Source organism: Simochromis diagramma, unplaced genomic scaffold, assembly GCF_900408965.1.
Source record: "Simochromis diagramma unplaced genomic scaffold, fSimDia1.1 OVJJ01000352.1, whole genome shotgun sequence".
NCBI lineage: Eukaryota > Metazoa > Chordata > Actinopteri > Cichliformes > Cichlidae > Simochromis > Simochromis diagramma.
In genome coordinates, this window is record NW_024386759.1 from 195,840 (window position 1) to 220,845 (window position 25,006).

Here is a 25,006-nt window from a genome sequence, read left to right on the forward strand (position 1 = left end):
CCAGGTCTTTATGTCTTTAAGACATTCCTGCAGTTTAACTCATTGGTGTGTGTTATCTGGCTTCATGGACAGATAGAGCTGGGTGTCATCTGCATAGCAGTGTAAATGTATGCTATGTCTTCTAATGATGCTGCCTAAGGCAGGGTCCAAACTTTTTGCAAAGAGGACCAGATTTGGGAAGTTGAGAATGTGTGTGGGCCGACCATTCAGCCTGAAATATTTTGAACCATTAACATTAAATGCAAATGAACGACTTTATACGGAGCCCTGCAGGGGACATGGGAGAAAAAAAAATTAAGACTGACTTTTGCGAGATCTCGCAAAAGTTTTAGCCGCATCCTTCGGAGGCCACCAGCTCGAAGCCGACCGGGAGGTCGAGGCACGATGTGCCGGGAAAGCGGTGTTCCTCCCGGCTGTAGTAGGTCTCGACCTCCCGTTAGCTTCAAGATGGTGGGTGTCAGATCTCCGAAAACATCGGAGCACTTTTGCAAATATGTGATGTCTTGTAAACCGAGCAGGTATCTGACGTTTACACAACTACATTCACGCCTCAAAATATCTTAAAAGTTTATTTTGTGACCCAGAGTAATATTACAACTAAGTAGCTGCCGCCATTGTTGGAATTCAACTTTTGTGAGATCTCGCAAAAGTTTTGCGAGATTTTTCTCCCATGTCCCCTGCGGGGCTCCGTAACTATCATTTTCCTTTTTTCACACAAATTTTATTGTGAATTTTTTATCATGAATTATTAAACGTTTTTACCAAAATAATGTATTTGAAAAACACAAAATGAAGAAAAATTAAACATCTAAATTCAAAACATGTGAACAGGAAAATAACATTAAGAGTTAACTTATTCAAAAGTACAAACACTGGGCCATATAAATCCGTACATCGCTCGTTCTTTAGGTTTTTAAATTGACCATCAAAAATGAAAAAAATCTACATTATGTTATTGGATTTTGAATCAGATCTCAAAAACAAAAATGGATGTTTTTTATTTCAATTTCAAAAATATGAAATTGAAAAACGGGCTGCTGGGCCGAATCAATTTTATTATTTCATTTGCAGGGTTTGGGATACCCGGTTTGATAGTCAACTGAAAAAAACAAGGAAAAAACACTTACAAGCTAAACAAACCACTTGCCTGCACTAATGTGAAGGGTGATACTGAGACCTTGTAAATGGCCCAGGGCTGGCTCAAAAACAGTGGTTCTGATGCGCAAAATGTCACGCAAGTGAGAGTCGCTTAATCTCATCCTCACGCTTCTTGTTCATGTTCATGACGGGGAATGTCTTCTCGCACAAGTATGTGAGCCAAACAAGCTCAGTATTTTCTTAGCAAATGTTCGAATCTCTTGGAACACGCCTTTATCCAGCTGGCGGTTAAAGCTGTTGGTGCCGACGGCGATACTCAGTGTCACACTGCAGCTCAATGAGCTCCGGCTGCAAATGGTCAGGAGCATCATCAGGGTCCACGGAAGAGGGAGAGGAAAAAGGCGTGATCTCCTTTTTCAATAGCTGCAAAATCCCAAAAGCGCTGTTGAACCTTCTCAGCCAGAGAAGTCTGCTGCATACCTCCTCATTGCGCACTAACATTGGTCTGTAGGAAACTAGTCATTATTTCCTGTAGCGATGGGAAATGTGTGGTATTGGGCTGCATTTGTGACAGATGTCTTTAGAAAAGTAGCAGTTTGGTCCCAAAAACTGGAGCGAATATCATTAATAGCCTTTATTGCCTTTTTCAGAACATGGTCGTATTTCAAATGTTTAGCAGAGAGTCCTTGTAGGTGAATAATACAGTGGAGTTTTATAGCTTTACCTCCTTCTTTGCTGACTTTGTTACAGACTAGGGTCCATTTCTCTCCCCAGCCACAGCAGGTGCACCATCCATAATAACCCCAGTGACTTTATTCCACGGTAGCTTCATGTCATCTACGGCGGAACAAGCAGCAGCAAACAAATCTGTTTCTCGTTTGGCCCGTAAGGCTCTGGAGGTTCACTCATGTTCATTTCATTGTCCACCCTTCTAAGAAAAAAAATCAGTGACAGGGGCTGCGGCCAGTGGAAATTTGAACACGGGCCGCATTTGGCCTGCGGGCTGGACTTTGGACATGCCTGGCCTCGGGCCCCTCAGGTTGGCTGACCAGCTCCTCCTGAGCGTGCCCAGGACTAATCGTAAGCTCAGAGGGAGTCGGGCGTTTGCTGTGGCAGCACCAAAACTGTGGAATGAGTTGCCTTTACATGTTAGACAGGACCTTCCTTATCTGTTTTTAAATCACGTCTTAAAACATATTTATTTGCCTTGGCTTTCAGCACAGCAGGACCTGTTGATCTCTCTTAATATGTTTTTTATTAATTGTATATATTTTTTTATTTTAAGATATTTTATATGTAATTTTCTCTTTGTTTTATATTTGTAGTACTTTGGCCAACATTGTTGGATGTAAAGTGCGTTATAAATAAAGATGCTATGCTAGGGGAAGCATGTATAGTGTAAACAGAATTGGTCCTAGCACTGAACCCTGTGGGACTCCATAATTAACCTCAGTGTGTGAAGAGGACTCTCCATTTACATGCACAAACTGGAGTCTATTAGATAGATATGATACAGACCACTGCAGCACAGCACCTGTAACACCTACGGCACATTACTCTATACAAAGTATTATGGGTAACTGAACGCTGCACTGAGGTCTAGCAGACATGTGTCTGCTCTCAAAGCCCAAAGAAGATCATAACTGTGATAGTTTCTGAAACCTGCAGATGATCAGCTGTTTCAAGACTTTTTGGGATACAAGAAAGATTGGCCTCTAATTAGCTAACACGGTAAACAGATGACTTTTTAACGGTCTAATTACTGCTACCTTGACAGGCCTGTGGAACAGAGATCATATTTAACATACATGCATATATGATGTTAATGTCCTTGCCTCCATTTACACCAATTAGTCATAATGTTATGTTAGTTAGCCCTTTGCTGACCCCTGAAGGTGCTGTGGTATCGGGAACCAAGATGTTAGCAACAGATTCCTTAAGACCCGACACTTGTGAGGACTTGTTTGGACTGTGAGATGGGGAATGTGGAGATTCAGCACCTCAAACCGGTCCTGGACCACGTGTTGCATGAACCTGCTGAGAGAGGCGTAGCCATCAGCCATCCCTTCCACGCCCACCCCCGTGACATCACGCTCCAAAGCCCTATACTGTTTCCACGACAGGCTGTACATGATCTGCAACAATGTGCATTAATAATTGATAAGTCTACAATAATCATTTTCACCTATCTACATATTGTGTACATGTAGTGAGGTTAAGATTCGCTCAGTTAACGCTGTTTTGTGCCTATGCACGGTTCTTAGTGTTTCTCCCTGCGCTTGGCTACAGCGGCTGACACGAGAATCAGGAAATACAAGTCGGGTCAGCTCACTGCGTAGTTTCTTCGAGAAAAGGTCGAAGCAGGAAGCAGAAGCGACGGTGTGGCAGCTCGGTGACTGTGTGCAGACTCGGAGGGATCACACCGCCCGTTCTGTTTGCGTCCTCAGGCCGGAAATGGCCTTAACAAAATGAGTTTCGTAGGAAGGATGTCGTGCGCACACACGAGCCTGGGCAAAGCAGCGACTCTGATGCTGCTCGGCTCGTGCTCGCTGTAACCGCGCGACTATGGAGCTCGTGCAGCCTCGTGCAGGCTCCTCGGTCCTCTCCAGCACACCTCGTGTTCCCGCCGGACGCTGGAGCAGGTAGCCGGAGAGGCTGTGAGCAGCATGCGGTCAGACGTGGAGTACAGCCCGGTGGGAGAGGGCCTGGGTATGCGGGACTTCTGGCTGTACGTGTGGCTGCGGAGAGTGGCGGTGATAGCGACTCATGTCACCGGCCTGGGCCTGACGCTCGTCCTCTCCCTGCTGTCCAGACCCGGAACCAGTAAGTGTTGTGTACAGTGTTTTATCCCCGTCATTAAACCTGCCAAATATAAGGAAGTGATTTTGGTTATTTGTGTTGTGATTTAGTCATTCACGTGACTGATCACAGAGCTGCGTGGGCTTCTTTACTGATCAATGTAGTAGTAAAATAAATATTATTATCATGGTTTTCTTCCAGTAAACAAAATGATTCCGTTTCTGATGATAAACATGTAAACGAGTGCAGATTAGAGCCAGTGTTTGAGCTGTTGCATCACAGTGCGTGTCCTTGAGTGGGTACGTTTAGGTTTTCCTGACGGTCAGTTTGCTGCTGTTGAAGCTGCAGCACATGGTCAGCTGATGATTGTGTCATTAATCTGCTGTTTGTCTCTCCAGGTCTGTTCTCTTGGCATCCCATGTGTATGTCTGTCGCTGTAAGTTTACAGTCCTCACACAAACACAGACACTCGTCTCACTCCTCTCACCCACGACCGCTCGCGGCCGATGGCCATATCTTTCTAATGACACGCTGGAGCAAACGGTCAGCGGTGGCTCTCCAGTCACATGGCTTTCTAAGCTGCTTAAGGGGATATTTCAAATAATGGATGGAGATGTATTCTCAAAAACAGGTCTCTTCTTTTCCTGCTAGCTTTCAGCCCACTACATTCCTCCAGTCTCTGTCAGCTTTCCACTGTAAATAATAGATTTGAGGGAGGGTATGTTAACACTCAGAGAAGGAAGCTTAGAGATGGGTGATATATACAAAATATCTGATGCAGTGATAAAGTCTGAGTAAGATCCTGGAAAGGATTGTTCACACTCAGCTGATGGATCACCTGAATGATTCCAGAAGCTCCTCAGTCCGGCTTGAAGCCGTTTCACAGCACAGAGACGGCTCACAAAGGTTATGAATGACATTTTGTTAGCAACAACTGTGGTAAACCTGTATTGCTTGTTTTGGTGGCTCTGACTGCTGATCTCTCGACTACAGCATTGTGTGGGAATTTCCACCTTGGCACTTTCGTGGATAAGATTTTGTCTGTGGCCCCTCTGCCGTTGGGTGCACCACAGGGATCTATTCTTGGGCCACTACTGTTTCCATTGTATCTCCTGCCACTGGGTGCAAAAACAAGAAATTTAAACAAATGCTGACGATAGCCGCCTTAATCTGCCTTTCAGTCACTGATAGCTCCTCGACTGGACTCCTGCTTGATCGTCTTAGCGATGCTAAGTCATGGATGGCTCTAAATTCTTTAAGTTTTAATGAACGTAAAATGGAACGGTTCCTCTGGTACCCCAGAGGTTACTTTGCTGCTCTGACTGTCACCCGACAAGCTCGGTTACTAATCTTGGGGTAAAAATTGACTCTGTGCTTAGTTTTGATGGCCACGCAAACGGGGTGGTCAAGTCTTCATTCTGGCACCTCATGCGTCTGTCGAAGGTTAAGCTTTTTCTTTCCAGGCGTGACTTGGAAACTGTCATCCATGCTTTTATAACCTCGTGCTTGGATTACTGCAACTCCCTTGTAATAGCGGTTGGCCGTGCCTGCAACTGCACAGTTTGTAACTGGTAAAAGAGCATTTGAGCATATTACTCCGGTACTTAGAATCTACTTTAAAGGGTTTTTAAATCCTTGGTTTTTAAAATCCTCAAATGGTCCGGCGCCTGTATATTTGCCCTACGTCCCCCCTCGTTCACTCAGCTGAGCAGCTGTTGCTCTCAGGCCCTAAATCATGGCTGAACCTTAGAGACCGAGCGCTCTCTACTGTGGCCCCGAAGCTTTGGGATGATCTTCCTCTTCACATTAGGGAGTCTACATCAGCTGTGGTCTTTGAATCCAGGTTAAAAACTATAGAATAACGATTTATTACTCTTATTGTACTTTTTATGTCTGCTGGTCGGCCGTGTGTTGTTTTTAAAAGTGCTATATAAATAAATGATGGTATGGTCTAGTGTTACACACATGCTGTTCTCTCAGTGCTTAACATTAGACTCAGTGTCTCATCAGAGACTGGCAGCCATAATAATGCACCAGATCTGAATGTTAATTCAACATATGCAGTTACTATGAAACTCGAGTCTCCTGTAGCTGAACAGGTTGTGGTCAGCTGACTGGCAGTTGAACAACGTTCTGTTTCTTTGCCTTGAGAAAGTCTTGGGTAATGCTTTGGGTTATTGTCCATATGTCTGACGTCATTATTTATCCTGCTACATCTGTCTGTAATCATCCACTGACAGGCCCATCCCATAATATGCTGGTGCTGTGCGTTGCTGTATTACAGTTTCTGATTCACAATCACATTAGATGTCACTCATGTACACAGCACACACTTTGTCTCCTTGAATGAACTGGGAAAAGCTTGATGTGCAGAAAAACAGGAGTTTAGATCATTAGAATAAATTCCCACAACTCTACATCTAATTAATCGCTTGTTGAGTTTTCATGGCTGGATCTGTATCACCACTAATCACCAAATAAGCCCCTTTACTAACATCTGTTTCCTCTCACTGCAGTACTGCCTGTGCATGACCGAAGGTATCCTGCTGTTCTCAGCAGAGGGATCTCCCTTCTGCTTCAAATCATGGAAGAGTAAAGTCCGTCTCCACTGGTTCTGTCAGGCTCTGGTCCTGATCGCTGCAGCCACTGGACTTTGGTTCATTGTGGCCAGCAGGAATGTGTCGGAACTCCCACACCTGGCCTCCTGGCACAGCCTGCTGGGTATGTGTACGCTGACCGCCACCGTGCTCCAAACGGCCTGCGGCATCGCTGTGATTTTCCCCAAGCTGCTGCGTCTCTCCTGCCCCTCGTCCAGACTGAAGCTGTACCATGCCACCTGCGGCCTGGTTGTCTACCTGTTTTCCACCGTGACAGTGATGTCTGCCATGTTCACTGACTGGTTCCAGGCCACGGCGAAGGGGGTGGCGTGGTGGGCCTTCCTCATCCTGCCTCTATTCCCTGCCTTGGTGGTGATGAGCCAGATCACTAATGCCTATCTACCCCGCAAGAAGCTGACCAGCTAGGAACCAGCAGCAGATGGCAGAGACATCCAAAAGGAATAATGAAGAAATAAAGAGTCTTCTTTAACTTGCACCCTTGCAAGGGTGGAATTTATCCCTGAGTGAAATGTCTTTACCAGTCATCACTGTTAGCAAGCAAGCTAGCAGCTGTGGTGTGGTGAGCTATATTTGTATTAAACTACAACTGAATTAAGGGATTTTAGGGCGTAGCTTCTGGGAGAGGTTTTTTCCTTTTCTTCATACCTCGAGTGCTACAAGTAGCTGCCATCTAGTGGCCTGTAGAAGAACTGCAGTGTGAAACATTATAGGGTTGGTGTTTAAGTATGGCTGCCGACTACTGTTGGAGTCCCACAGGTGGAGCTGGTGGACACACCTGGACTGGTTTTGTGTGTCTGCGGCTGTGGAGTTTCCAATAGCTGCTGTTCACTGTGTATGCTCGGTGAGACTGTGTGCAGCCTGGTGAACATTTACTGTTGACTGTGTGAGAACATGGAGCTACACCAGGTTATACACCAACATGAAAATTCTGATATTTATTGTTTCATGATATTTTTTGCCTTTTGACTTCTTTGTGTCACAATGTAGCACCTATAAAGGTCTACCAAAACGTTTTCAAATTGTAACCCTGTGGACTTCTCCACAGATTCACAAGGCTGATTTGATTTGATGCACATTTACAGCTGGTATCAACCAGCTAAGAAAAACCCGACACTGTCCGATCTGCTCTGCTCCAGGCTGGATCATGGAAGTGGCTGATAGTGTGTCCTACACTAGAAGCTGTTCTAACTTCCACCATCATCAAACCCTGTTGGTGCATCCAGGGCAGACTCAGCTGAGTTCACAGAAAGGTTGATCTTCAGCTTTCTAGAAAAGCAGATATTTCAAGACGCAGTAATCCAGATGATGAATGTAAACTATTTAAACATGTTAACTGGATATACAGTTCAACTTTATACCAAATCACAGAAACAGTCGCCTAAAAGGTGCTTTATATTTTAAAGTAAAGACCCCACAGTAATACAGAGAAAACCCAACAATCATGTGACCCCCATGAGCTCAAAACAACATAATGGAAAACAGTTATTCATCACTTGGTTGCTTCAGTACAACACTTGGGCACATATATGCGGACGTTTCGTGGCTGTTTTGATCTCGCTCTCTCTTCACCGATCAGGTCTGGCTGTGGTAGCAGCTTTAAACCCAGGCTGATAGAGGGGCCCAGCCTGGATCACATTCCTGCATTTTGTAGGCTGGTTTTCCTACAAACACAAACATTAGCCCGCAAAGCCACAGTGAACAAAGCAGCATAGCAACGAATTCAAATCAATATAAGACTTATTTCAAATTCAAATTCAAATTTTGTAACCTACATCAACAATTATGTTAAGAAAAATGACGCATTAACTACAACAGCAGACTGACCTTTGTGGGAATGCTTGGAGCAGACTAACCTGTGAGCTGGAGCGTTCTGGGACGTTATATTTGGTCTTTGAATGGCTGCAATCCAGTCGCCTCTTTGTTACTACGGAAACGTGGCTTCCATGATGTAATCCGATAACAACGATCTCTTTACCCGTCGGCTTCCCGTGGCCGTCATGTGACCGGCTATTGCAGTTAATAATACAACAGCTTCTTGCCATTTTTGTGTTTCTTTTTATCGCTGTGTGACTGCTTCCATATGAAAGCTTGCGTGCTCTAGTGCCGCTCGCCACTCGTACCTACAATCCTTTGCGGTTTTACCCCGGAAATGACATCACATGCTCAGTGTCTATATGCAAGTGCTTTGGTGACAGTGGGAAGGAAAAACTCCCTTTAACAGGAAGAAACAATGCAGACAAGGCTGAGGGAGGGGCGGGGCCATCTGGGTGAGGGGAGGAAGACGTCTGCTTCCACATTCTTCATCCATGTTAGCCGCTGGCTTATGCAAATATAAAGTAATTTCTTTTGAACATAAAAAGCTCATTGGAGTGATTGAGACAGCAGGCAGGTCTTTCTTACTGTGTCTGATACAACAACACAATCTGTCAAATACAGTCTCGTCTTCTATTTGTGAGAACTCCAGTTTCAGTGAAGGACAAACCAAAGATCACATCTAGTCTAGAGATGATCCTTTCCCGGCACAGTCTATCCTAAAACATGGATTTTATTCATTTCGAGCTCAAAGAGCGGGTGAGAAGCTGGAGTCGTTGGATTGTCCTGAGGATAACTAGCTGGGCGTGGATTTGTCTCAGGGTTGCTGTTCATGAGCTGACCACAGTGGGTGTTTGTATTTATGTGACCCTTGTCAGCTCTTTGCTTCTGTGAACCTGTAATAAATAAGGGAACACATCTGTAATAAAGCCACATCTCTCTTTATTTGCAATTAACGATCGTTTGTGATCTAATACTGACCGCTGAACAGGATAAACAGGTGTGAACTATTTGATGTGAGAAATCTTAAATGCAGTCGTTTTATTCGTACAACAGCAGGAAACATTCCACAGAGCAGCGTCAGGTATTTCATGTTTATTAGCGTTCACAGGTACCAGTCCACAGTGACCATAAACTTTCACGGTTTAGTGATTTAGTCCCACGTCTGCATGGGAGCTGGGACAATGCAGACCGGTATATGCAGAGATCTGAGTGCTGAGAGCCACAGAGCAGCACTGCCGTCATGTCTTTAAAACAACACAAACCTCCTATGCTTGCACCGAGTGTCCGTGAATCATGAGCAGACTGAAAACGTCGGGCTGTCATCAGCTGGGACTGTGGGACAGACGAGCGCAGCAGCCAGTGTTGCTGATGTTTTCTGCAGGTGTGTTTGTGACGCTGGGAACCAAAGAGTCGGCTAAGAGTCGCAGCCTGCTGGTTTGTCCTCGCAGATGAAGGCCACAGAGTTGTTCAGAAGGTCGTACATGTTCACCTCCACCAGCTCTGCTGATGATTTCACCTCTCGCCCATCTGCCAGAGCTAGAAACACCTGCTGACCAACCCCCTGCTGCCTTGGCTCCTCAGACTCCGCCCCTTCCTGTCTGCTCCCTGTTGGATTGGCTGGTATCACCTGTGGGGTCAGACAGAGATAGTGTACGTTTTGTAAAGGTTAAACTGTTTCCAGCTTTTCTGCACGCAGTAAACCCACAACTTAGTTGTGTACGTCTGAAGTGACAAACCAACGCTCGTCTCACACACACTCAGGAAAAGCTCTGAAAGTTACGTTGGAACCAAGCACACCATTGTTGTTCTTGTGACATTACCAATAAGTCTGATGTGTCACATGGCCCTCTTCCTATTGAAAAAACAAAAGTTGTATCCAAGATGGCCGACTTCTAAGTGGCCACCATGGCCACCACCCATCTGGAGGAGTTTGCCCCTCACACATACTAATGTGCCACAAACAGGACTCACCAACCATTCCCATGTTGTTACGCTGTATCCATAGAAATGGCCACCCTGTACTCTGGGGCAGCAAGTGAACTCTTTCACTGGTCTGTGGCACATTCTGGTTACAATGTGCAGGAAACACATGAAGTGAATGGAAAGCATCATATCAAAATTGTAACCAATCACAGTTTTGTGTTACTGTTGTTATTAATATTAGAAAGCTAAACACACAGCACAGTGGAGCAGTGTGACTCTGCATGATCGGGTCATCAGTTCATCAGCCAGACAAACCTCAGCGCACATGGATCAATCAGTCAACTCATTACTGCAGAAACATCAAGTCAGCATCAGCCGGTCCTCATGTTTCTACACAGGAAGAGCAACAGAGTCCTGTTGCATGCAGGGAGGAGTTTCAGCTGTATCACGGCTGCTTACGTATTTCAGGATGTCGTGTTGGGACCACACTGAGGCGGCAGTGACATCATGGCCCAGAGCGGCGCCCCGCTGTGTGTCTGAGGTAAAACAGCATTATTTGACTATCTCTATCTCACTTGAGCCAAATGCAGCGATGTGGTTGGTCAGATACGCTGATTCAGCTTGGTTTGAAAAGTAAATGCTGCAAATTCTCCCAGGATGCACCTGAGCTGAACAAACTGTACTCCACCATCATCCTGATGAGCCTCAAAGACTAAGCTCGACAAATACAGGACACACTTCACTCCACATGCTGTCAGTCAGGAACGGGACATTATTATTTCATCTTCACCTGTACGTCTGTGTGATGTGCTTGTTACCGTGTAGGAGGTGGAGGCCTGCTCTTCCTCCCGGCTCTCCTGCTCCTGCCGTGTCTCCACATGGCAGGAGAGCAGGTGCTCCTGCAGCTTAAGCTGAGAGGAGCAGAGCGTGGAGCAGAGGGAGCACCTGAATGCCTCGCTGCTGATATGCTGCGTGCAGACGTGCTCCTGCATGTCCTCATCTCCACCCAGCACAGCCACAGAGCCTGCAGCACAGACACTCGGGGTCAGTGACAACAGCACAGGAGCTGCTGCTGTGATTCATTAAACCACCAGCTGCCTCTCTAAGACCTAACACATGAAATCCCAACCATCCACTTACCCAGGTCACGGGGGACTGGAGCCCAGGCCTGGGTGACACTGATATCACAGTATTTCTTTGGCCATTTCACAGTACACCATAACCTCCACAAACAAGTGTTTATTCAACCACACAGGGCCTACAACTGCAGTGGTACACTCATTCATTCGACCACACCGTTATATGAACTGAAGTGTGTTGTTTTAACCACGAGGTGCACACAGAGGTTTTCCACAGTGACTGTACTGTGTCTCTGTGGGCAACACTGAGCTTTAACTAAAATCACAGCAAGGATTCATGAGACCAAACTACTGAAATAACAAAGGTGCTCTCTGTGCTCATAACATGAGATGACCTCCAGGTACAGAAACCAGAGGCATGCGTGGAACAGTCACAGGTGTCACAGCTGGTGGATTTATCCTGTTCTGTGGGGAGACGTTCACATGCATAGTTTAAAACACTGCAAAAAAATGAGAAAATGTTCCGGTTGGGAGGGGGGAATAAATGATGCATTCACAGAGTGTGGGAGAAAAATAACTCGCATTACATGCAGACAGCTTAATATTGCCATGGCAACTTCTACTCGATGGTTATGATCATTTTAACCATCGTACGTGGAAAGCATTGAGTATATCCGCCTCACTGCCCACCCCAGCTGTTCAGTCTAATTGTTGAATGTTGTCCTTGTGCTTCTTAAATTTGTAAGGTCTGAGTTCAATCTATAGGATCAAGACGTTCCTTTGTCCCGGAGCACCTCTCCAGCCACTCTGTGCGGGGGGGATGATCACACTTCCCCTGTTTGGTTCCTGCCCTTTGTATGGCCTCACTGTGTTATCTGTGGTGAAGCATGCATTGGGTGTGGGGGGGACTACCCTCTTTATGACCAGGATGCTGTAGAAACAGTTGTGATCAGGAAGACACACACACACACACACACACAGTGCCTTGTCTTTGTGGGGGGAGGGGGGGGTTATGAGGGGAGGTACTATTGTTTATTGTGAACGTTTTCAATAAAAGGCAGCAAGCGGAGGCCGTCGTCGGGGTCATTTTGTGGCAGACACCGACTGTCTTGTTTTCTTCATGATGAGTAAGTCTCTAAACCAGCGGGGCTCGTGGAAACACAGACACAACACCAGGGCCCTGTTTCAGGAAGCCGGTTTAGTGCAAACTCTGAGTAAGTATACCCTGAGTTAACGAAAACTCTGGGTTTTCGGTTTCACAAAGCGAGTTTAGATTAATTCTGAGTGAGTTACTATGACGACACACTCCGTGAAGCTAACCTGCCCCCTAGCAGGTTTACTTCAACTAACCCTGACTTTCTCCGCCTCTTTGTCAGAAACCTGACTGTAGGAAGTGTCAGACATGGCGTGCTCCTTCCTTGAAGAGCCAGTAGATGTTGAAGCCCAAATTCTCCGCAGAGCTCTCCGCCGGGAGAGAGTGATTAGAGCGCGTTCGGACATTTTATCATTCCCTGATGATTTCCTGTGTGAACGTTACCGTTTTTCAGCACAATCTATAATTCATTTGAATAACATCCTCAGGCCATATATTACGCATGTGACACATCGCGGACATGCTCTCAGTTCATTACATATTATTTGTATTGCACTTCGGTTTTTTGCAAACGGGAGCTTCCTGTATAATATTGGTGACGCTGAGCACGTTTCCAAGGCTACCGTCTGTCGGGCAGTCAGGAATGTTACAGTTGCACTGAAACGTCTCGTGTACTCGTCTGTGGTGTTCCCCGGTCATAGACCCACAAGATTTATCAAAGAGGGATTCCACAAAATTGCAGGTATCAGGATGAACAAAACTTAATTCATGATGTGGTGATACTTGAACTACTACTTAAATTTTACATTTATTTTCACGGTTCCCAGGCGTGATTGGCTGTATAGATGGCACTCACATACCAATCATTGCTCCTTCAGTAAATGAAGGAGACTATGTGAACAGGAAGTCTTTCCACAGCATTAATGTACAGGTACATAGTTCCCTGTAGCATTTCAAACTAACAGATTATTTCATTATAGTAATGGATGCTAATTTGTGTTCTCTGCTCTGTGAAGATCATATGTGATGCTGCCAACATTATCACAAATGTGGAAGCCAACTGCTCAGCCTCTGTGAGTGGTGGTGGTGGAGGACCCCCACCTGTTTTTCGGGCCTCCGCTTTTTTTCTGTTGGCTATAACGGGTCACATTTGAGCATACAGAGTAAGCAAATATGTACTTGTAATGTGCTCAGATAATTTCAATAAGTGCTTACAGAGGGGAAATTAATGTAGCCTCTAACTGCAATTGATTTACAAACAGGCCAAGCACTATGGCTCATAATACAATTACACCTCACCTGTTCGGACTATATTTTTATATTTCATTTTTACTTGCTGCCAGGAACGTTTGGGGCCTGTTGGGTTGCACCTGCGCTCAAATCACATCACAAAATAAAATGTATAAAATAAAAAATAAAATAAAATATAATAAAATAACGTGTTAAATGGGTGGAAATCCCTAGATCAATGTTTACATTAACACTCACGCATTGACTCTGTCGGCTATGTTTTGCCATGCATGCTCCCTTTCTTTTGCAGCTGAGGCTGTGTTACTTTTTTTCCGCAAAATTTGCATGTTATCGGCATATGCTGCCATCAGAATTTCGGCCTCAAGCGCTGTAAAATACATTGACCGCGCCTTCTTTCCCTCCGTCTCCATGGTGACTCGCTTAATCTGTGCTCCACTGATCAGGGCTTTATGTATCCTCGTGCGCGCGCTTAACTTGGGGTTAAAGCAACTCCGCGTTGACTGAACTAATTGTTATCAGCCTTTCTGAAACCGAATATTCCGAGTTGGACAGTTCGGGGTTACTCAACCCTGAGTATCGTTTTTCACTCTGAGTTTTCTAAACCGGCTTCCTGAAATAGGGCCCAGCTATCTGAATCATATCTGTTATTAACCTCTGTCTCTCTTCCACAGCATGTCTTTATCCTGTCTTCCTTCTCTCACCCCAACCAATCACAGCAGATGGCCCCGCCCCTCCCTGAGAGGTTTCTTCCTGTTAAAAGGGAGTTTTTCCTTCCCACTGTCGCCAAAGTGCTGCTCACAGGGGGTCATGTGATTGTTGGGTTTGTCTCTGTATGCAGTATTGTGGGGTCTACTGTACAAAATAAAGCGCCTCGAGGCGACTGTTGCTGTGATTTGGTGCTGTGTAAATAAAGTTGAACAAACTGACACAGGGCCAGAGGCGGTCAGTCTGCACACAGACGATTACAGAGAACACTGCAACAGGAGGCCTAAGATTTTAAAGACAAATGAAATAAATGTTTTATTAATATTTGTGTTTTTTACATCTGTAAATGAATGGTGGACATGCCCTCTGCTGTTTGACAGCTGTACAGTGTAATCTCTGGAATCTTTTGCAAACACAGAGATTATTATTATTATTATTATTGTGTCTTTGAATTACAGACAGATTGTGTTTTTGTTGGAGCTCCAGTGAAGGACTGTGCACGTGTGCTCCAGGACCGGCTGTTACAGGACAGTGTATCAGTGCGGGGCTGGCGCTCACCTTGGTGCTCAGCAGCCTGGTGTTTGGCCAGACTGACAGAACTAGGGAAGAACTTGAAGCAGACATCACACTGGACCAGGTTCTTGAGCTGCCGGGTGTGGTTGGCAAACACATCAGGGTGGTTAGTCCTGTTATGGTACCACAGTCCTGACAGTTGCTATGGCAAAAGAAAGGTTGAGAGATGTCAAAGACTCTGTAGCACACATGTGTATGTGTGAATACACGTGAAGATGACACATGAATGTGTGCGTTTAGTTGTGCAGTCACAAGTTGCCCAATACTGTACTGTGTGGGTCTAAGAGGCCTCCACAGCTGAAACATGAATCCAACACACTGCACTGAGCCCATCCTCAGCCACGCACGGTAACACAATCTGTAACACACTGTTGGTGAAGCCACGCATCGATTGACAGGCCCACACAGGAAGTAGCTGCTGCCTCTGCCTTTACTTCACTGGACCTGCAAATATTTGTTGTTTGCTGTGTGACATTGTTCTGTGTTATTGGAGGGTCGACCTTACAGTATAAAGCGCCTGGAGTCGACCGTTGTTGTGATTTGGCGCTGTGTGAATAAAGTTGAACTGACACAGGTCACCGTACGTTTGTGCTCCGTTTATATATGTTCAGCTGATCTGCTCAAACGTGTTTCAGGTCAACGCCGTGCTCGTCACTCTTTACCCCGCTGTCCCCGTACAGGCGCCGCACTGACTGCTCACGTGTGGAGAAGTGAGGAGACGGCCGCTCTCGCCATTTAAGTCTGAACCACATGATAAAAAGAACGGACGCTGGAACGCTATCAAAGCAAACCGAGTGTCACGGCACGTCGTCCACCAGCATCCATATCACAGCGTTTCACAGTGTTCAGTGCAGTGTGTTGTCCTCTGCTGACACAGCTAAGACTACAAACATGGAGTCGCCACGGTGGCTATGTCCAACTGGCTCGGTGTACCTGGTATGACTTGTTGCAGAGATCACAGCTGAAGGGTTTTGTCCCAGTGTGCGTGGGCTTGTGTTTGTCCAGGAGGGCGGCGCTGGTAAACAGCTTACTGCAGGTGGGACACTTGTGGAACTCCTTGGGGTGAAACTCCTGGATGTGCTGCCGATGCTCGTCCAGCGACGAGAAGCTGAGACAGCACTTCTGACAGTCGTGGGGCTCCGACAGGTCTGACACAGAGCAGCAAACACACAGTCACTGAAACCTGACCAGCACACACAAGCTACCACAGTGTTTGGTGCATTCCCTGAAGAATCCCATTGCTCCCAGTAAGGAAAGGAAACTGAACCTTGGTGCAACCCCTTCATGATGTGTTCTGATAACTGGCACAAGTTTAAGTCGGGCTCCAGCTAGACCCGTGTTTCCCCACCTGATGGAGCCACGGCACGTAGGTGTGCCGTGGCTCCATCAGGTGGGGAAACACGGCTGCAGTGTGACGATGAAGGTGATTTGTGAAGAGCCAGGCAGCAGATCTGATCCACGCTTCTACTGGGTTTCACACCATTAGTACATATGAGACTGTTACTGGCATTGGTGAGATGTGAGGCCCCGGCAGGACCTGAAAGGCCGTCTGCGAGGCTGAAGACACGACAACACGTCTGACGTGTCAGTAATAGTCACAGGGCAGCGATCAGCTGGGACGTACAGGTGCAGTCTCTCACCTCAAATCAGGTTTTATTATTTCTCCGCGTCGGCCTGAAGCCGCTACAGGAACACGTCAGCCTTTGACAACATGGCTGTTAAATGAAAAGTGCCCCACCCCAAAAACAGCTGCATTTATGGATCATCAGTGCCAGTCCTTCATATGGTAGAGAAGCCAGTATGTAAATGCAGATTTACTTTTCCAAACTTTACTCAGAATGCAAAAACGCTCTTACGGTGGAAGGTGTGCAGGTGCACAGTGAGCCCGCTGGCCTGGCTGTAGCCTTTGCCACACTCTCGGCATACGTAGGGCCGGTCTCCCGTGTGCGTCCGCACGTGACGCGTCAGCTCTATGGACTGGGCGAAGACAGCCTTGCAGTACTGGCACACATACATCTTCCCTGGAAAATCAAAGAAGCACACAAATGTTGTCTGTACATGCTGCATGATAGAAATACTGCATCTGTGCATGCTGTTGGTTTCTGGGTGTTGCACAGCAAACAGCCTGGAGGAGCCAGGACACCCTCTGATTGGCTCGCCGCCGCGCCGTCATCACACAGATGCAGTGATACCCAAAGGCCTTAAAGGTGGGCAAAAAAGTACAAAACAGCACAGCCAGACCGGAAACTGCCCAGTTTGGCTGTGCTGTTGTGTTTTGTTGTCCACAGACTCGAGCTGAGTCGCACAAACCTCTGTGTGTCTGTGCGACTCTCAGCTTCTCTGCAGGATTATTATTGAAATGCTGCTTTTAAAAAAACATTGTACGCTCGAGTTTTCAGCGCGGCTGCGACGCACATCAGCGACGCACATCAGCCTCCTGTGTGTTTGTGTCAGACGGGTGGTTATAAGCTGCCTGCTCAGCTTCCTCTCTGCGTTTGGATGAACGGCAGCACCTTCTGCTTTTTATGTTTTGCACATTTCACCAAATGAAGCTCCGTTTAGGTACTTTGTTGGCTTTATTTAGCACATTTTTCACTACTGCTGCTTTTTACACTTCAGCTGGTGATCTTATACAATTAAGCTCATTCATCAAATTCTACAAACATCTGAAAGCATTTCAGTCTTCAGCCTGTGTTTCTGCTGGGAAAGGCTTGTTCCAGGTAGTGTGAATGCCGATGAAGCGCTCCATGTTCCTCAGCTATTCCACCACCACTAGATTCCTCTTCTTTTGTCATGTGTGCTGGTGTGTTTCTTATTTCTAACTTTATATTCAACTTTATTCAACAAATTTCCAAAAATCAATCCAAGATTCATCTGAAGTGTGATCCTTCAGCTTCATCTTTGAAGGCAGTGACGTCCTCCCACTGTGTGGGAACCAGTGTCTCCAGTGGGAACCAGTGTCTCCAGTGGGAGCCTGCGTTTCCTTTAGTCTCATTGCTCTGTAGCGTCAGTGTGCAGCTCATCTGGTTTCTTTCAGTTCATCAGCGTCACTGCCGGGATATGAATGCAGTTTCATTTGTAGTCCAGTGACTATGATGTCATTCATTCAAAAGTGTTGCTGCAACTCAGCAACTTGGTTCTCCAGCAATGCAATCTTCCTTCACGCTGTTCTGAAGTCTCACCAAGCGTATCCTTGTTTCCTGCTGTTCTCTAGCAACACAAACCTCCAGCATCAGCATCACAGCAGACTTTTTAATGTGATAATTATACGACCTTGTAGTTTACGGTTATATTCCTATGTTCCTTATAGATTTGAATCACCAGTTGATAATGTTCCTGTTGAGTCACATGATCTGTGACACGTGATCTCTTAGATTAGCCCGATCCTGCCGACAGCACACCTTCATGTGGACGTGAAGGGGAAACCCCGGGTTGGTTTACAGAGTCAGAACCTGATGGACATGTCAGGGTGAATCCAGATGAAGCAAACGAGCTGTGTAGCACAGGTCCTTGGGTCCAGCTCAGCCTTGATTCATGCTTTTTGGAAAAGGCTTCAGGCTTAAAGCTGCTCTTTGAGCTCTGTCTCCCAGTAACACTCTCCTTCTAAAACCCAGTCTAACCCTGCAGTGGTCGCCCACTGGCTTTAATAAACACAGACCTAAAAGTAATGACCACAGCCCTGCCCACTACAACAGCACAGTCACCTCAACTGGAACAAAAGAACCATACTGGTGCACTGTGATGATGCTCCACACTGACACCACTAAGGTGGATATCACAGCCAGCCAAACGGAGCTTTTCAACCTCCATGCTTTGTGCGATCCCTCCTTCCTCTCTCTTTCTCCCCTTGGTTTCCTTGGTGATAGGTGTGTCACCTATCAATAACATCATCATCATAACTCTGTGGGTTTGAAGTCTCAAGACTTTATCTCTGTGGTTTGTCCTGGATGTTGAATCTTTGTTTTGTTCTTGTATCAGTGACAAGATGTTACACGTGAAAGACACATATCACCATTTGTATATCACACAACCCCAAAGGTGTGTGTGTGTGTGTGTGTGTGTGTGTGTGTGTGTGTGTGTGTGTGTGTGTGTGTGTCTTACCCTCAGAGTGTCTCTTTTTGGTGTGGTATGCAAGTGCAGCAGCCACGCTGAAGCTCATGTCACAGTGTTTGCAGTGGTAGGGTTTCTCCCCTGTGTGCAGCCTCATGTGATTCTTCAGAGATGAGTTTGCACCAAACTTAGCACCGCATTCATCACAAGCAAACGGCTTCTCTTCAAAGTGCTCAGTGCGCTTGTGGTAAATCATACCTAAGAAATGAGAAGCACTCATTAAATGGAACAAAGTGAAACGATCGCTGTGCTGTGACGCACGAGCTGGCCCCAAACTGAGCTCAGAGTTCATGTTATGACAGATGTGATCTTTCCCACAGTCCTTTTGCACACAGCAGCACACGTTTGCTGCCTACGCTGTACGCACTGCAGCTGTGTTGACCAGAGTCGAGTGCACAGCGGGGAAACCACACATCTGTCAGGTACGGTGTTCCTGCCTTAGAAGGTTTCTTTGCTGGTGAAATGACCTGTTTCAGGTCCTTTTGAGATTTAGACCGTAGTCTAACAGCAAACATCAAATGTAAAGCAGCACAAAGTTATACTCCACTCAACAAAAGAAACAAAAGCACAGCGGTGGAGCAGTGCTGGCTGCCAGCTCGCAGCTTCCATCTCTGACTGGAATTAAACCAGCAGCCCCATGTTTTCATTACATTCATATTTACCTGATAATTCAGGTAGTGTTACTGGTTGTGACGCTTCTGTATAGTAAATGCTGAAACCAGAAGCCATAATAAGAAACAAGTCAGTACCTCATCGACGGTTCCTGCTCTGATCATTATCAAACACCAACACTGGCACTGTGGATACAGCCCTCACATCTCAGCCTGAGAACAGCTGTGAGATCAGCACGCCGTTTGCTCCAGCACAGACACTGATCACATCAATAATCTTGCTTTAATGTCACATGACTTTACCCGACGGGTGGGCGAAGGTGCGGCCGCAGAGGTCACAGGCCGCCTTCTTCTTGACCCGCGTGGCGCTGCGGTGAGCCTCGGCCCGGTGGCGCTGCAGGGCCCGCTTAGACAGCTTCTCAGGACACTGGGGACACTGCTGCTCACACTCCTGGGACATGGAGCAGCGCTTCATGTGTGCTAGCATTCGACACTTGTAATCAAAGCTCTTCTTACACCAGTGACAGCAGTAAGGTTTGGCGTGACAGGAAGCAGGAGAGGAGCAGGGAGGGGAACACTCGGTTGCTACAGCTGCATCTTTCTGCTCCTCCTTGTTCTCCACCTCGTCACCGTTTTCATCTTCTTCCTGGACACGATCTTCACTCCTGTTCTTCTGCTCTGAGTCAGCTGCAAACATGGACGACAGATTCAAAATACGTAGAAGACATCCACTAAAAAGCTTCCTATCACATCCTGTCCATTTGCTGGACGGACACAAATGTATATAAATACCGAGCTGTCCTTAATGAAGACAGACCTACACTGACACATTGTCTTTCATGTTACTCCCGGTGCTCGTCTTTACCTCCAGTGTGGCTGCCATCGGGCTGCCGTACGCTCCTCTCCAGCTCCTCCAGCAGAGGGAGCAGCTGTGTGGGACAGGACGATGAAGCTTTCTGCTTGACGGTGCGCAGCAGCTTGATAAGCCCCTCCTCTCCGATCTGACCCTCTTTCACTTTACTCATCAGCTTCTCCGACACGGAGCTGGGATCAGCCTCCTCACAGCACCGACACACAACCTGAGAGAGCACAAAGTGCAAACAAAATGAAATTGTGGAGCAGCAGCAACCTTCCAGTCAGTAGATGGCGCCCTCGAGCTACAGCCACCCCACATTAAAGGAGCCGCACTAGCATGTCCCACACGGAGTCGTCACAGCTTTAGCTCAGAGTGAGTTGTGCGCTCACAGCACGCTGACCATGAGGTGGTGCGGTCAGCGAAATGGGAACAAAAATGTGCTTTTGGCTCCAGTACGTAGAGATACACTTTTACTGTTGTTGTCTTCTATGTGGAGCCACAACTGTGCTTCGGTTCATGCTCGAGTGATTCCTGACACTGAGTCCAACAAAGGGGGACAGCCTGGAGAGCTACTGTTCAGGGCTCAAAGTCACAACATACAAACATGTTAAACAACGTGCACACGATACAACGACAAGGGAGGGGTTCTCAACCCGCGGCTCTGGAGCCACGTGGGGCCTGGGACAATAAATGACATTAAATAAATTAATAGTATTTAATTGAAATGTGTTTTATTAGTGTTAGTGACTTCTACACTGGGAGATTACTGTGATCTTGAAATATTAAAATTAAATTATATTTGATTATTTTTCGTCGGTCAAACAAGCGCCACACTTCACCTCAGGAGGCCACTGTCACTGAGAATAACTGGAGTGATGCTGAGATAACTGAGACATGGAACGGCATCCCGACACGAACGTGTGGATCTTCAGCTCCACAGACGGAGGTGAGCAGCTGCTCTCCACCCACGCCTCACAGACGACAGCGGGAACTTCATACAGTGTCGATCCCATTGTCCCGTTAACCAGGTAAGATTAATAGTTATGATGATGCAGATATTTATTTTTCAGTGACACAGTGATTTGTTTCCGATGTATTTTTTAAATTCAGCTCGAGGCTCCGCGCTCAGGAAGCTCAGAGGCGAGATGACCGTTTCTGTTTGCTACGTGAATCCTTCCAGCTTTTTATTGTGTTGGTTTTTTGTTAGTATTTTAGTACATAAAGCAAATGTAGTTTTCTCTGTAGCACTTCATGTGTTTCATAAGCAACACACTTTGTATGTCGTTGTTTATACAAAGCATGAAGGTCAAAGAGCAGTATTTACAGTGGTATCTTCATTTTGCATGTCAGTGTTTGCAGCTCGGTGGGTTTTTTATGAAACCGGGTCCAAATGGCTCTTTGGGTGTTAAAGGTAGCCGAGCCGTGATCTAAGGTGGTATTAGATGGAGTCAAACTGTAGAAGAACCAGGGCTTCCTGTTGTACCTGTCGTTCTCTTTCTGTCAGGCTCTCTGCTGCTTCGCTCAGCAGTTCCACAACAGACGACGTGTTGGCGAGGAGACCAGACTCGCTGGACAGCCTGGCTGCCGACGTGTCGCCACCTTCTGAGGATTTGATGTCTTCGGGCCCTGTGGACAGAAAATAAAGTCTAGTTGTTATCTTGTTTATTGTAGGGAGACTATTTTAGACCAGGCGTGGGCAATTCCAGGCCTGGAGGGCCGGTGTCCTGCAGGTTTAAGATCTCATCCTGGGTCAACACTCCTGAATCTCATGATGAGCTCATTAGCAGGCCTCTGGAGAGCATCTGGAGGCCATTTAAATCAGCTGTGTTGGATCAGGGACACACCTAAAACCAGCAGGACACTGGCCCTCCAGGCCTGGAGTTGCCCACGCCTGTTTTAGACTCTATTTCCAGTAACGGTGTGATTTGAATTATTCCTAGATTAACTCACACTATTAAATTCCCCAAACTACGGGTTTAAACATAAGAATGACCTGATGTGTCAGGGAGCTCCACGCGGGCCCTTTTAATCGCCGGCTCGTCTGCGTCATCGCTGTCATGCTCAAACGATTCTTTTTTCAGCTCTTCCGTCACCTCCGCCTCGTCTGAAGACGGGTTGTGCTTGCTGGGCGAGGCTGAGCCTTCAGGCTTCATATTCAGGGCTTTGTTGGTCACGGTGAGGTGTGGCACAGCGGAGCTCACTGATACCGGGGGCTTCTGGTTCACCAGGCTGGTGAGGACTTGCTTAAAGCCAACGGCCACGTCATACATCTGCAGGCTGTCTGCAGCGGCGACTATGCGACTGACATTGTGTTTACCTGGAGGCAGTTTACCAGTGTAGACCATGTCCAGGAGGCAGCCAAACTCCTGCGAGGAAACCACAGCTGTGTCGATGGAGATGGTGTCGGAGCCATCCAGGAGAGACCTGACGGAGACAGCACCGTTCTGTTTTTAAGCTGCAGTGTAATAAAAGCGAACAGCGACTGCAGCAGCCACCTGTACACCGTGCTGGGATCAATATTAAAGTATGACGGGAGCAAACACAAAGAGCACATCTGTAACAGCTGGTCATAAACTTTACTCACGTGTTATATTTCATGGCCCTCAATAAATACATTTTTAAAAAATCTAATATTTATGTCCAGCTGACAAAAAACCAAACTAAAAGTTCATGAGCTGAATTTGACTCATCATTCTTCCACAGGAGCCAACATGAGCGCTGCTGAGATTATTTAGATGAACGACTGTAGAAGAGTCACCAGGTCTACCTGAAAAGCATGCTGGAGGCAGCCAGCACCAGTTTATGTGCGCGATGACGACCCTCTCCCACCAAGATGGTGCAGTCGCAGAAGTGGTCCTCCTTCCTCAAGGCCCACAGCTGCTGCATCAGCTGGCTGCTGTAGTTGGGTAGCTCCATCATGTTGGTTTCAGGGCGACTGCACCAACCACAGCTCTAATCATTTCATGTCCAAACACACAATCAGGCCTGCAGCATTATCGCAACTCATCACTGGTACTTTTCACTAAAACTACGTTTATACCGTACTGACTCTGTGCACCGGCAACACGAGAAAGACTCACACAAAGCTGCAGTTTATCCGACTAGTGTGTAAAAAGCTAATGTTTTTATTACAACATCAACTAGTGTATTAAAAGCACCACGTGATGCCGGACACGGTAACGCGTGGTGTCTTTACTGTGTCGTCAAACAACTGCTCTACGTCTTATCAGCAACTAACGTTCAATCTTCTTAAACAGTGTTTACCAGAATGTAACTAGCTGTAGCCTTAGCTAAGGTTGCTAATGTGCTCCAGAGAAGGTAACTAGTTCCTGTAATATTAGTGAAGCACGCTGCGATACAGGAGCGCTCCCAGTATAATAAACCCCAGACGATCACTAAGGGCTGTACCTTGAATTATTCAATCCGAGTCTTTATTTAAACTTCTCTGCTGAACAATTCTGCCGTGCGCAATAAAGCTCAACTGTTTTGAAAATGGCGACACGCAGTACGTGAACAAATTGGGACACTTCCGGTTGAAGAAGTCTCATCACAGCGAGCGGTTCGCTTTAAATCTGGTTTGTTGTGAAGTCGATCCGTCATGTAATCGATCCACAGTATGACCGTTGGGCCTTTACCGGAATATTCATTCAGGGACGTGCCGGTGTGGGCTCGTGTCAAACAACAGCTCGACAGTTCATTACAAATATATTCTCGCAAAATTATTAAATTAACGACAAATACATAAAAGCTTTTGCCTGGAACAAGAATCTGTTATATATTCGTAATACAGCGGATGTTCGCTTTAAATCAGCGGTCCCCAACCCCGGGCACTGGACCGGTACCGGTCCGTGAGTCGTTTGGCACCGGGCCGCGAGAGTTGAAGCTCGGGTGTGAAATGTATGGTTTTCGGGGGGTTTATCGTTAGCTCGGTTTCCCTGGGTCTTTCCCGTGTTGTAGGTGCGTCTTATTTTGAAAGAAATATGTACCCGTTACCATAGCGACCAGAGAGCATTAAGGGGCAGAGAGGAGGACGTTACTGTCAGTGTTGTTGGCGCGTTTCAGGAGCACGCTGCTAATACAGACACACAGTGAATTCACGTTTACTGTTATATTTACAAAATACCACCGTGGTTCTCTCGGTCGTATCGTTTTGTTGTTGCATTTGTCCGCCACACCTTAAAGGCGGGTCCGTGAAAATACTGTCTGACGTTAAACCGTCCGTGGAGCAAAAGAGGCTGCGCACCGCTGGTTTAAATGTCAGGAAGCGGCTCATTCACCACAGCGACTCTTCTCAAACAGCGACTGTTGCTTTGAACATTTCAGAGAGAGCACTCGATGCAAACCAAAGCATAACTAGGACAACAACAGTTTAACAAAGAATCCTTCAGTTATCTTCGGCCCAAGTTCAAGAAATCATTATTTCAGTGGTTCACTAGAATTGAGATAACAAGAACATTTTGACAGGAAAATAACGG

At 46.5% G+C, this 25,006-nt stretch overlaps 2 protein-coding genes and 1 long non-coding RNA gene across 6 annotated transcripts; 2 read left to right on the plus strand and 1 right to left on the minus strand.

Moving 5' to 3' along the window:
• The first annotated feature begins 757 nt into the window (after positions 1–757).
• Positions 758–7,889, plus strand: LOC120731747 (cytochrome b561 domain-containing protein 1). Its single transcript, XM_040028941.1, has 3 exons — positions 758–3,921; positions 4,296–4,333; positions 6,414–7,889. The coding sequence occupies exons 1-3, from the start codon at positions 3,765–3,767 to the stop codon at positions 6,918–6,920; spliced, it is 702 nt and encodes a 233-aa protein (XP_039884875.1). The 5' UTR covers positions 758–3,764; the 3' UTR covers positions 6,921–7,889.
• A 1,358-nt stretch (positions 7,890–9,247) lies between these two features.
• zbtb40 (zinc finger and BTB domain containing 40) lies at positions 9,248–24,273 on the minus strand. 4 transcript variants are annotated; one of them, XM_040029022.1, is made up of 12 exons: positions 23,940–24,273; positions 23,299–23,466; positions 22,525–22,955; positions 22,015–22,157; positions 20,541–20,754; positions 19,979–20,362; positions 19,056–19,262; positions 16,811–16,975; positions 15,888–16,102; positions 14,940–15,096; positions 11,072–11,277; positions 9,248–9,957 (listed from the first exon to the last, which is right to left on the minus strand). In XM_040029022.1, exons 2-12 carry the CDS (start codon positions 23,448–23,450, stop codon positions 9,745–9,747), a joined length of 2,487 nt encoding a protein of 828 aa, XP_039884956.1. In that variant the 5' UTR covers positions 23,451–23,466; positions 23,940–24,273; the 3' UTR covers positions 9,248–9,744. The 4 variants fall into 4 exon arrangements, with proteins under 4 accessions (XP_039884956.1, XP_039884936.1, XP_039884946.1 ...); XM_040029002.1 differs by having other exon boundaries at positions 23,299–23,483; XM_040029012.1 differs by having other exon boundaries at positions 23,299–23,483; positions 23,581–24,273.
• Positions 22,954–23,930, plus strand: LOC120731800. The gene is made up of 2 exons (XR_005695416.1): positions 22,954–23,055; positions 23,235–23,930. It is a non-coding gene; the product is annotated as an uncharacterized LOC120731800 (long non-coding RNA).
• Positions 24,274–25,006: the final 733 nt, after the last annotated feature.

Excerpts from the sequence above, each read along its gene's own strand:
- LOC120731747 (XM_040028941.1), top strand. The coding sequence starts at position 3,765 with ATGCGGTCAGACGTGGAGTACAGCCCGGTGGGAGAGGGCCTGGGTATG. Across the intron at positions 3,922-4,295 it reads GCTGTCCAGACCCGGAACCA|GTCTGTTCTCTTGGCATCCC; the intron begins GTAAGTGTTGTG and ends TTGTCTCTCCAG. Across the intron at positions 4,334-6,413 it reads CCATGTGTATGTCTGTCGCT|TACTGCCTGTGCATGACCGA; the intron begins GTAAGTTTACAG and ends CTCTCACTGCAG.
- zbtb40 (XM_040029022.1), bottom strand. The coding sequence starts at position 23,450 with ATGATGGAGCTACCCAACTACAGCAGCCAGCTGATGCAGCAGCTGTGG. Across the intron at positions 20,363-20,540 it reads CGATGGCAGCCACACTGGAG|CTGACTCAGAGCAGAAGAAC; the intron begins GTAAAGACGAGC and ends CCATGTTTGCAG. Across the intron at positions 15,097-15,887 it reads TCTGCAACAAGTCATACCAG|CAACTGTCAGGACTGTGGTA; the intron begins GTACACCGAGCC and ends CTTTTGCCATAG.